We start from the raw sequence: 13,360 nt of genomic DNA on the forward strand, positions 1-13,360 counted from the left end.
TAACTTAGGCACTGAGAAGGGAATATCTTGCTCAAGGTTGTGCTTTGAAAGCCCCCTTCCCCTTTATATTTATTTTATGTGTATGAGTGCCTTTGCCTAACTTTTAATGGTATATTGGAATGCAGTTAGTTAACATACATATTGTATACAGGTACGATGTACAATTCCACAACAAGCCTTAGAGCATTTGTTAGTATTATCTCAAAAGCTACACCTCACATAACCTGGCCCTTCCTCCTAAGTGGTAGCCTAGGCAACCACTAATCTGCTCTCTCTGGGGAAGTTGTCCATGCTGTCTACTTTGGAACTTTCACAAAGATGGGATCCCACAATGAGTTGCTCTTTGTACTCCCCTCCATTCCCTTCCCTTACCTGACAGAGTTACTTTGTGTGGCCCTGGCTATCCTGGAACTCACTTTGTAGACCAGGCTGGCCTCAAACTCACCGAGGCCTGCCTCTGCCTCCCAAGTGTTATGAATAAAGGCATGCTTAAGTTTTTATTCTAGTAGCACGTCTGAACAATGCTTTGTTTCTCTTCCTCCAGGGTTGATCTTTAGGCTATTTTCATGTTTTGTTACAGTGAATATGTTGTGATGAAAATTTATATGCAAGTATGTGGTATGTGCTTTTATTTCTACCAGGTAGCTTTGTAGAATTGTGGGGTCTTATTCTAATGCTGTATAGCTGAGAAATTCCCATCACAGTATGTGAGGAGTCCAGTTTCTCTTCATTTTTGCTAACTGGTGTTACTATTTATATTTTGATTTTAGTTATCCTAGAGATTATGAAGAGGTATTTATCTGCAACCCTCTCCCCATCTCTTCCCCCACATTTCTTCTCTCTCCTCTGTATACTGCTTAGGATGAAACTCCTGCTTCTTACATGCTAAGTAGGTCAACCATTGACCTGTGTCCTGGTCCCAAGGGTGTTCTTAAAACACTCATGTCCAAGTCAGGAGTCTGAGGTTAGAGAGGCCATGGGTGTGTTCCAGTTACATGTGCTGTGAAGGATAGATTTTAGTTTCAGACTTTACCTCTGTAGCTCTAGATCCTAGAATGTATTACTTCCACCTATCCCTCCCTTCCTTGCTCCTCTCCTCCCTCCTCCCTTCCCTCCATTAGTTTATCTTTGTGTGAAATTTAGGAGAAATAATAGTAGTGTTTGGGCGGATTTATAGAAGAGACTATAGTGAATTAGAAGTAAGTTGAAGTGACCTGGTTCTTAAGAGTTTTTGCTTGAAAATTAAGGATGGTCCTTATCTTATGTTGAGGGTGATGTGAGCTATTAGACAACCAAGTATTCCCACATTTCTCAGCTCTCATCTCCATTGCTCATGGGAACACAGAGTGGAAAGAAAGACGCTTTTTGTTTTTGTTTTTGGGTTCTGAGATCGTTTCCCTAAGCATCGCTGGTTGTATAAACCAGGCTGGCCTCAAACTCACAGAGATTCCCCCTGCCTCTGTCTCCTGAGTGCTGAATTTCCATGTCACCATCCTTTTACCTGATTAAGGGTTAGTGTTATAGATAAATGTTACAGATAAATGTTATTCCTTACTGTTAATTTGTGCTCATCGGTATTTACAGACTTCTTTAGCTCGACAGAGGCCTTCAGATGTCTGACTTACAGTTCAATGCATGGGAACATTTTAAATTTTAAAATTAGATTTATACTCTAAATTGAATATATAGTAATATATTTAACAATAATCATAAGAAATTATAATTTAAAAAAAAAATGAAAAACCGGGCGGTGGTGGTGCACGCCTTCAATCTCAGCACTTGGGAGGCAGAGACAGGCAGATTTCTGAGTTTGAGGCTAGCCTGGTCTACAGAGTGAATTCCAGGACAGCCAGGGCTATACAGAGAAACCCTGTCTCGAAAAACAAACAAACAAACAAAAAAACAAAAAAAAATTATAAATAAAATAATATAAATTGAAAGTTTAAAACTAATTATTCCAAATTATTTTGTAAAAAGTGATAAAATTCATTTAATAGCTTTCTAATACATATTTAAAATTTAAAATTTTATTTGTGTTGGTGTTTTGACTACTGTATGTATATCCGTATATCACATTTGTGCCTATGGAAGCTCTAGGAGGGTAACTGGAGTTATGGGCAGTTTCGAGATCTGGATCCTTTGGAAGATCAGCCAGGGCCATCTGTGGGCTATCTCTCAAGCCCCTCAGATGTGTGTTTCATTTATTAAATCTTTTGACTTCTTGTATTTTTTTCTTTGTATTATGTGTTGTTGATATGGAACTCACTAGTCTGGCTAGTCTGTAAGTCTCCATGAAAACCGGGCTATCCCTGAACTGCCTGCCTCTGTTGGGATTAGAAGTGCACACTCCCGTGCCCAGCCCCTTGTTTTGTTTTTTGAGCAGAGTCTGGTCTTGTACCCGCTGCCCCTCTGTGCCAATGGTGGTATTACATGTGCCATCTTCATTTTAAGTTCTGGATTTATTTAAGTGTAATTTTCCCTGTGGTTCCTCTTCTTTATTATTTTCTGTTGTGCTATAATATACACAATACCAAACCTTTTACTTTCTACTTTTCTCTCTGAAAGGCAGAAGGTATTGACCCTTTCATCTGTTTTTCTCTCAGGGTAGGGAAATCCTTGATGACACTCTGCTCTTGACAGTACGCCAGTAGCAGCCGTCACTCAATAGGCCAATATATCACTTACTCTGATATATTATTTAACATTTTGCTTCCCTACTGCTGTTCTGCCTGTCAGAAGGCCAGCAAACCAGAGCAAGAAGAGGTATTGCCTCAAGTAGCGTGGAATTACCTTCCCTTCCTGGCTTACTTACGCCAGGGTATGTTCCTGCTTTGGATTCAGTTCATGGGTCACGTTCTCTTCTAGTTCTTATCTACTCTTACCCACTGGATTTTCTTTCCCCAAGACAGGGGTAATGTTTTTCTATATTTGCAATTTTAGGCATTGTACTAGCTGGTTTATTAGATATTAGATTGTTTCATATCTTCTTCCTACCTTTGGTAAAAAGCTGGGCTTTATTTAAATTGTGTAAATGAGTAAAGTGAGGTTTAGAGCCGTTGCATGATATTTCATGACCGCCTTGGCTTTTCTGAAGACCAAGATTTTTATGTCTCAAGTCCAGTGATGGTTTTCATTAGTATAAAGGTTGTGGTCATAGTCATTAATGAATTTTATCTTCTTGTCAACAGTATCTTTTTATCAGATAAAGGTATATATTTAGATTATTATTTAAGCCTAGATTTTGTAAGATTTTTAACATAGTAATACATTCACATGGCTCAGAAAGTATAAAGTAGTATATGCTGAGAGTCCTTTTTACTCACTGTGGTTCCTAGTATTGCCATTCTTAGTCTTGTAAAGAGAATGTTTTGCTTAGTGATTACTAGTTTATTATACAACAATGCAATACAATATGCTGCAATATAATGCAATACAACATATCCTTTTCTCCTCAGCTTCTTTTGGAAAAACTGATAGCATTCTATGTAAACTATTTACATCTCTTATATTTTCACTTGGGGAATCTGTTTATATTAGTTATTCATATGGCTAGAACTTCCACATTTGTTTTTAGAGTACTATTTAATGTTCAAATCTGACAGCCACTCTATCACATGTTCAAAAGAATTGTGTATTTATTTGAATTGTCTTACAAATGTTTGTAGAAATGCTGATAGCATTGTTTATAATTGCCTCCCAGAATGGAAATGGCTCAGTTCCTCATCTATCATGAATGAATTGACAAGAGGAGCTATGTAGACACAATGCAATGCTATTTGGCAATAAAATGTACAGACACAAGCTATGACATGAACAGTCCTTGTAAACATGCTAAGTGAAAGTAAGCCACAAAATGAGCGGTGTCTGTCATATAAAACCTGTCATAAAATAGTCAAAACTACATGCTTCCTATCATGTAAAATATCCAGAGTAGAAATATCATGCCAGTGGGTGGTTTCCAGGTACAAGGTATAGGAGGAGGCTATTGGGTTTTCCCCCTTGGAGTAATGAAAATATTGTGGTGGTGGTCTCAGAACTGAATGAATTACTGACATCTACTAAATCATAAGCCTTAAGAAAAGCACATATTATAACATTTAGTTTTCTTATCCTTTCAGTGATTATTTTTATACTTAAATCATCCTATGATAATAGGTAGTTAAGAGAGTTTAATTTCTTCCATCCTCTTCTGTAAATTGAGAATGACTATTATCAGACAGTATCAAATGCTTCTGCAATGCCTGTAACTTCTCCTGAGTTATTTCCACTCAATTGTCACCCAGTTTTGTATATTCCCTGGGCCTGATGGCACTGGCACACTTAAGCGAGGAGCGTTTTCCTTAATTTGCAGAAATGCAGCACCATCTCTTGGTCTTTTTCGACTTAGAGCTAGGGCTACATTTTGTTGCTGAAGTTATTCACAATTACTAATGAATTACCAGGCTTGAGCTGAACCAACTCTGTTCCCATCCACACACTGTCTGTTACCAATGTGAATTGTCCTGTGTCCAAGTCTGCCATCTGCTTCGGGCTGCCACTTACAAGAGCCTGGAGCTGGGCAAATGAAATGGTGTGTCTATTTTTCTTCTCATTGTTGGTCACTTTGAGGCTTTTTCAAGTGGTAATATGTTTGACCAAACTCTGTTGCCTCTGGATCTTGTATATTGATCCAATTTGCCTCTCTGTCTTAAAAGGAGATGAATAGTAAATAGAGAAAAATTTGTGTGATAGTGCTCCTAGGTTCTATAGAACAACTGTTTTCCTCTTTGTCTGATCCTATTGCCTCACATTTGGGTGGAGAGCCATTTGGCAGGACCTCAAACTGTCTATTTTTTTGTTGTTGGGAGGAATGATTTTGATAATGCATTATAAAATGAGCGACTGTCAGGAATAGGAATATTTTTCCGACACATGCTCATCTCATTTTTTGAATGCTTTCTTGTGTCTATTTCTCAGATCTCCTGCAGGCTTGCTTTTCCTGTAAGCAGCATGTATGGCTCAATCTTCACAGCCTGGAGGATTCTTGAAGTCATTGGAGAAGAGTCTGCAGCTAGTGCCTGGCTGGCTACAGTGGAGTCCTTGATCCCTGCCACCACAGTGATTCCCCCCCATGTCTTCTTACTGCTGGTTCACCTGCTTGTTGAAGATGAAGGACAGAACCTTCAGCAGATACTGAGGGTCACCACACAGTTAGCTCAAGCAGATTCCTCTCAGGTAAAGGCAGAGAATATGGAAAGGTAATGGGAGAAAATCTTAGTATTAACTATTATAGATTATATTTAGTTTATTTATTTATGATGTTTTAAATTATGGCTTTAAAAATGTTTCTCTTCTCAGTTTGGTTTCTTTCTTCTTACTCTGAGTTGATATTACCTTAACAATGAAAATATTTTCCTTTAATTAAAACTATAATTTTCAAGGAACCCTGAATTCAGTACATTTTTGTTCCACTCTTCTCAACCCATTCCACAGTGCATTGCTTTTTAGTTCTAATATTGATCTAACGTGACCCAGCTTAATCAATTCATGATAGATTCCTTACAGTTTGATCCTGTCTTCACTCAGTCATTTAATAAACAAAAACATTGTGTCCTTCCCCTGTGTGGTCCTGGTCTGCAGACAAGGCTGTGAGGATAAACAGTTGTCTTCCTGTCTGCATGGAGCTCGAGTGTAATAAGCAGTCAGACATGAAGAAGACTTCCCTCTGTCCTCTAAAAATAGAGATACATTTAACACAGTCTTCTTTTATTTTCCTACTGGTGAGACTCTAGAATGTTTTCCCTGAAGGAAGGCTTTCCTAACCCAGCAGAGATGACATTATTTTATATTCCATTTATTGTGTCTGTGCTTAGGTTTTCTTTCATACATCATGAAGAAAAATTTCACCTCTCAGTACAAACTCATGCATTCCTAGTTAGAAACATTTGTCAGCGTTGTTGGTGAGACATGTTGATGGTGGAAGGTTCTGTTCTGGGATTTTCTCATTCTCTCAGCTCATCATGCTCAATGTATTCATCAAGTAACCTGTAATGTATGCAAAGGACATTTCTTTTTAATTAGATATTTTCTTTATTTACGTTTCAAATGATATCTCCTTTCCTGGTTTCCCCTCTGGGGGGGAAAAAAACCCTGTTTCCAACCCCCTCCCCCTGCTCACCAACCCACCTTCTCCCACTTCCTAGCCCTGGCATTCCCCTACACTGGGGCATAGAACCTTCACAGGGCCAAGGGCCTCTCCTCCCATTGATGACCGACTTGGCCATCCTCTGCTATGCTGCTGGAGCCATGAGTCCCCCCATTTGTACTCTTTAGTTGATGGTTTAGTCCCAGGGAGTTAGTTCATATTGTTGTTCGTCCTAAGGGGCTGCAAACCCTTCAGCTCCTTGGGTCCTTTCTCTAGATCCTTCATTGGGGACCCTGTACTTAGTCCAATAGATGACTGTGAGCCTCTACTTCTGTATTAGTCGGGCACTGTCAGAGACTCTCAGAAGACAGCTATATCAGGCTCCTGCCAGCCAGCACTTGCTGGCATCCACAATATAGTGTCTGGGTTTGGTGATTGAATATGGGAAGGATTCCCAGGTGGAACAGTCTCTGGATTGTCCTTCCTTCAGTTTCTGCTCCATAGTTTGTCTCTGCAACTCCTTCCATGGGTATTTTGTTTCCCCTTTTCTGAAGGAACGAAGTATCCACACTTTGGTCTTCCTTCTTCTTGAGTGTCTTGTGGTTCTATTGTATTCGCATACTATAAATTTTCTCTTGTTGCTTCTCTTCTAATGTAGTTCTTTGTTCGATATTTTCCAGCGACCCCACTCTTAACAAGTGTTTCTATCAGTGTTGAGACTGTGTAGGACACTCTTAGAGTAGTTGAAGTCAGGTGGCATCTGGAGATTATGCAAAGAAGAATCCCTTGAAATAATACTGTGGTCTGTCTTGATCAGTATATACTTCTGACACAGTGTTCACACGCATGTGCACACACACATCTGTCATTTTTTATTCATTCAGTGAGTTCCTTTGGTTTTAGGGTAATTCTTGACTACCAGTAATAGTAACTCATCTTAAGATGCTATTAACAGGATTTTTTGTTTTGTTTTGTTTTTGTTTTTTCAAGACAGGGTTTCTCTGTATAGCCCTGGCTGTCCTGGAACTCACTCTGTAGACCAGGCTGGCCTCAAACTTAGAAATCTGCCTGACTCTGCCTCCCTAGTGCTGGGATTAAAGGTGTGTACCACTTCTGCTCGGCTGCTATTAACAGTTTTTAGTAGACTAGTAGTTAGATCAGTCTTGGCCTAGTAGTATATTCAAGATGCAGTTTTTGTCTTCCCATTGTGAATTATGTAGAAGACTTACAGAGACTTATTACTTCATCTTCACAGTACAAAAAGAATCAAAGAACAGAAGGTGCTTAGATCCTTGGTTCCACGTGTCCATAATGCACCAAATATGACAGTGACATAGTGAGACATTTTTAGTTGTCATTCTAGGGAAAATGGAAGTGGGGTGAACTTTCAGGATTTGTGACTCTAGAGTTGTGATAAGTGAGGTTAGAATATTTTAGCCAGAATTAGTGTCACTGTGACAAATATTTGAAAAAGGCACAAGAGAGGAGAGATGATTTTAGCATTTCAGTCCATCATTGGTTGGTTCTGTTGTATTTAGTTCTGTGGCTAGATAGAAACATCATGGAAAAGCGTGGTGGGTAAAATTGCTTCGGTCATGGCAGCTAGAAAGCAGAGAGAAACAAGAACAGGCCAGGGTTAAGAATAGACTCTAGAAAGGTATGTCACAAGTCATAGAAATCCTCAAACCAGAGTTCACCTCTAGATTTTCTACTACCTTCCAATAATGCTATCAATTTGTATATCCATTAATATATCAGTACAGGAAGTAAAATCGTCCAGATACATCATGATTGCTTCTATCAATGGGAGCCAAGCTTTTAACAGATGAATTATTTATTTTACATTTTTATTAGTGTATATTATTTATGCACAGAACAGGTTTCATTATAGAATTTTATTGTGACATGCATATAGAGTGCATGCATGCATGCATGCATACGTTCATGTGCATGTGTGTGTGTACACCAATGAGCTTAATTAAGGTTAAGATTACTTACATGAATGAGCATGGGTGAAGTATTATTTATAGGATCATGATTACCTTGACACTGAAGAAAATTGCTCTCTCATGAACTGCCTATAGATTCTCAGGGAGAGTTTTGTACTCTACACACCCCTGCCAGCCCCTGGCATGGCCTACATTGCCTCAGGGAGGAGAAGGCCTCCTGAGCCCTTGACCCTCTATGACACAATACTGGCGATTGTATAGGCATACTATACAAGTCTTACACAGTTAATCATAGCTATTGAGAATTCAAGAGGGCCATAGGTATGCCCGGAAGAAAGAATTCTACAACACTACATCCCGTCTTCTGCTCATATATTCTCTCTGCCCCCTCTTCCACAGTGTTCCCTGAGCCTTGGAGGGATGATTTAAGGCTGAGTCTTTAACAGTCACTTATTTTCAGCACTTTGACTATTTTTGAGTCTTTTCACCAACTGCACGTCACTTCAAAAGAAGCTTTTTTGGTGAAAGCTGACAGCAGTGCTAATCTGTGGGTATAAACAGAATGTTGAGCATGTCTGCTTAGCTAAATAGCAGCAATAGCTTGCACATCAGGTTAGGACGGCTCATATCCGTCCAAGCCAAAGGCTTTTTGATCAGGTTTACAGTACCAGATACAAACAGACTTCAGATCCAACCAGAAAGTATTTGGTTGCTCCCATGACAGTCCTGCCACTATAGTACTAGTAGGCATGTCTTGCCTAGGGGCTTGCCCTGTGACACACAGGCCCCACAGCTGAGTAGGACTATGGTTGACAGTTCTTTCCTAGCAGATGGCACTCTGCTTTCTGGCACCATGGAGACTAGTCAGTAGTGAAGATACTTGTAGGTCAGTTCCAGTTTGATTCTCAGAGTCTTGGAACCAAAGTGTAACATGAGTTCAGAGGATAACTCTGTATCCAAACCAGAACACATGACTTCTTTTTTAAAGTTTTTTCGAGACAGGGTTGCTCTGTGTATCCCTGTATCCCTGGTTGTCCTGGATCTCACTCTGTAGACCAGGCAAACTCAGAAATCTGCCTGCCTCTGCCTTCCAAGTGCTGGGATTAAAAGCTTGTATCACCACTGCCCAGCCAACAGGTGACTTCTTAAAGGAAAGATAATTTCCTTTTAATAGACATGGAAGTCTGCTAAGAAGACACAACTGCTGAGCAGAACTTATTCTGTATCTAGGGAATTATTCAACTTCTGAGAAGAGTCCAGTGTGATGAGATATCATCTCCTAGTCACTAGAAGTCAGATGCTTTTCTCAGTTCAGATCCCTCCACACTCTGGCTGGCAGTCATCAGCACCCTGATGTTTTATTTATTTACCTTAGTATCTGTATAAGCATTATTTGTGTATGGGTTCCGTGAGATGGCAATCATTAGAATGACCACCTGGGTTCATTTACTTGTTCGTCAAGACTTCATTGAAGAGTGCTATGTATTTAAGTCATGCTGTACTTCTGTTGATCATTTGTTGAATAGTTTTGATGCAAATCCTGTGCTCAATCTGACTTTGTGTAATCATGACCTGAATGGCTCTAGTGATAGATATAAAGAAAAGAGACACAGAAAAAGCTGGGATCAGTTAATCTGAGCTCTCAGATGGAGAAGCCTCAGTATCTCTGAAAGCTTGGCATGGTAAAGTGGCATGCTTAAATGTTGTTACTCAGATGGATGCCCAACCACACACAATGCCATCCTAAGAGCTTGCAGATAAGCATCTGGGAGCAGGCAGAAGTAGTACCCTAGAAAGAGGAGGCAGTGAGTTCTTTTCTCCTCTTTCTGTTTTCATTACAATGTGATCAATCCTGTTATTTTAATAGTCTTTAGCTACAGTTTAAGCAGCCAAAAGCAAAAGACTAAATATTTTGACAAAGCAAGTTTTACAGTAGTGAGTAGATGCTATGAGTGTATTCATTTGCATTGAAATCAACTCTGGGTGAAGTGATTTCTATTTTTTCTGGTTTATAAACTATGTGACACATATTTATATTTGTATTTAGTAGGGGTTTGTCCCTGTAGGAGAACAGTTGTCTGAAGTTTATGAAGAGTTAATACTAAAGGAAGGGCTTAAACTCTTATGAGACTAAGCAGACCTGGGAGGTGTAAACTTTTCAAGGCTGCCTTCTGCTTTTGGGGATTACCAAGGAGGATTCAACCACCTCAAGTGTGGTGAGCTGCAATGATATCTTGATTTGGTATATGACCATGATGTAAGACCTTATGAGAGAAAATATTTTATACATTTGAAAAAAGTGAGCTATGTTTGAAATATATGTTGACATTCTTCTTATTGTTCTAAGAGGTGACAATCGAGATTATTTCTAGTAGTATTCATAAAAGATACTATAAATTTTTAGTATCTACAGGTAGTTCTCCAGTGTGCATTTTCTGCCTTAGTCTCTCAATCTGACTTTGTGTAATCATGACCTGAATGGCTCTAGTGATAGATATAAAGAAAAGAGACACAGAAAAAGCTGGGATCAGTTAATCTGAGCTCTCAGATGGAGAAGCCTCAGTATCTCTGAAAGCTTGGCATGTTTTTTTTTGTTGTTGTTGTTGTTTTTTGATTTTTGTTTTTTGTTTGTTTTGTATATAGTTGAACAGAGATGTGGGGTTATAGTCTACAGAAGGCCAAGGAGGCAGGGTTAATATTATATACAGCTGACTAAGAAGGCAGGGTTTTATATCCCACTGAATAAGGATGTAGGTAGGTTATTATATCCAGATGAACAAGGAGGTTGTTTTAGCTAATCTTGGCAGGAGCAGTCTCTATTAGGGAACATTTTTTGAGCTGTGACTATCCAGGGGGAAGGGTGATGTAGGGTGAAAATTCTGCTGGCCTTTTTCTGCATTATCATCAACTACACACAGACCAGAGGAAGGCTTTGCCATCCCTCCTCGCCTCACCCCAGGAAGAAGGCTTTGTTATTTCCCCACTGGTCTGAGACTATGGTCCTTGACATAACCATGCCTGTATCGACAGCACACATTCACTCAGGACTGTTACTTAGGGCTTTCTCCACTTCCCTCCTGATGAGGCTACCTCTTCCTATAGTTTTAAGGCAAGTAGGGTCTTGGAAGACTGAAGTTAAGTGGTATGAGAGAATTCTGGCCTTGGGAATACTACTTAATGTTACCTGGATACATACTATGATATTAAACAAATAAGCAAACAACAACAACAACAACAACACAAAATAACTTGTAGAAAATATCAGCAATTGTTAGTAATTCTTTAGTTTTCTCACCCAAGACTCAATTTACAGAAGATATAAATTCAGGTCAGGCAGTACTCAATAAAAGTTCACTACTACTGGGGCCTGGAGAGGTGGCTCAGTTGTTAAGAGCACTTCTTACTTTTGTAGAGGACCTCTTTTCAATTTCCATTTGTAGCTCCAGTTCCAAGAGATCTGATACCTTTTTCTGATCTCTCTTGGCACCAGGTCTGCACCACATGCTCATACATATGTGAAAGCAAAAAATTCACACACATTAAATAGAGGACTTGGGAAAATATTACCCAAAATAACAACAAAAATTTATGACTTACATTTTTTGGTAAGCAATAACATACAAGAATGATCATCCTGAAAGAGTTTCCCCGAAAATCTTCAAAGATTTTACTCTACTGATTTATTTTTACAAAGAAGATTCCATGTATATTTCTGCATATAACAAGTCTACCTACTTTTTTTTTTTTTTTTAGGCAAAGTTTCCCTATGTAGTCCAGGTTGGCCTTAACTCATTATGTATTCCGAATAGCCTCAGTTTCATAATCTTATTCCTGTAGCCTCGCCTCCCAGAATGCTGTTGTCATGGGAGTATACCCTATATGTTCTTACTGATTAGTTTTAAGTACTAGCTACTACTTTTATAGTGTCTATAGTTTATACTGAGTAATGAGCAAAGTCATTACTCATATATTTTCATATGTATCATGACAGTTCTGTAAGAGATGCCTAAATAACACTGGAAACACATGGCTGCCTGGCTTGTGTGAAACAATGTTTGACCATTGTCTCCTCTGCCTCAGGTTTGCTTAGGATCTGGCCATACAAAGTGGGAAGTGAGTAGCAGGAAATGATTAGCATAGACGCTGCAAAATGTATTAAGGGACACTGAATCAGGCCTACATGAAGACTTCCTAAAGTTCAACTGATGACCCTTTTCAGGTCGTAAGCAAATCAAATTTTGAACATTTAGCTAGCGCTGCCACCTCTGTAAGTTGATTGTGGGCAATTCAACAATACTAGCCTATGTCTAGTATGATTCCTCTAAGTAGTTAACTTTCAGAGTAAATGCTGGCTGCCTTCTGTCTCTGTGAACCCAGTAGTGAGTCTCCCTTACCTACTCTGTGAACCTTGAGTTCATTTTCATAGGAGGCAGCACTAGTTCAGTATCTTCTCCTATCACACTCCATATTCCAGATTGTGTCATGTTTCTCACTGTCAGAAGCATGACTTTTCCTTACTCTGCATGACTTTGCCTGGGTTTGTGGATTTTGTGTTTGGTTCTTTACCAACTGTGGCTCTGGATTCCCAAGTTTCATTCATAATTACTCTGACAGCTTCAGGTAAACTTTTCTTTGTATCTGTCTGGGTATCTCTCTACCCCATTTCCTCTAATGGTCCTTTTTTCATCCAGCCAAAAAAGCGATACTCATCTCTTGAATCCTTTGCCATCTCTCCTTCTTTGGCCTCTTTGTGACTGTCATAAGATACGAGAAGCAAAGCAATTAGGCAGGAAAGAGTTTATTTTAGCTTATAGTTTTAGAGGTACGGGAATACCATCATGGAGGGGCCGAAGGCACAAACTGTACACAGTAGGCATGGCAACAGGATCAGGGAGCCAAGAGATCACATCTCCAGCTGCAAGCTCCGAGCACAGAACACATACTGGCAGTAAGGTGAGGCTATGAGCTCTCAAAACCCATCCCAGTAACAGATCAAGGTTCCTAAACAGCACTACCACCTGGGGACCAAATGTTCAAATATCTGACAAATATGGGGGACATTTCTCATTCAAGCCACCACTACTTCCCTGTAGTGGCAGTATCCAGTGTTATAGTCTAGATAGTAGAGGTGCTCAGGGTTCTGTTCCTGTGGCTTTGTGATTCTACAAATGGTTTATCAGATTTACCAGTTGCTTAATCATCTGACTTATAAACATATGTAGGCGATCTCTTGACAAAAGCTTATATCCTTTTTTGGAAACAAAGTCTGCCTATTAGTGGATATTAG

At 39.4% G+C, this 13,360-nt stretch overlaps 1 protein-coding gene across 2 annotated transcripts in view; it reads left to right on the forward strand.

The window, feature by feature from the left end:
- Focad (focadhesin) overlaps nt 1-13,360 on the forward strand; it is a 305,147-nt gene that overhangs the window by 100,030 nt on the left and 191,757 nt on the right. For both annotated transcript variants that reach the window (XM_031377824.1, XM_031377825.1), the window contains one exon: nt 4,957-5,214. In XM_031377824.1, the coding sequence (XP_031233684.1) occupies nt 4,957-5,214 (258 nt within the window). The remainder of the gene's footprint in view (nt 1-4,956; nt 5,215-13,360) is intronic.

Source organism: Mastomys coucha, unplaced genomic scaffold (assembly GCF_008632895.1).
Source record: "Mastomys coucha isolate ucsf_1 unplaced genomic scaffold, UCSF_Mcou_1 pScaffold18, whole genome shotgun sequence".
Classification (NCBI taxonomy): Eukaryota; Metazoa; Chordata; class Mammalia; order Rodentia; family Muridae; genus Mastomys; species Mastomys coucha.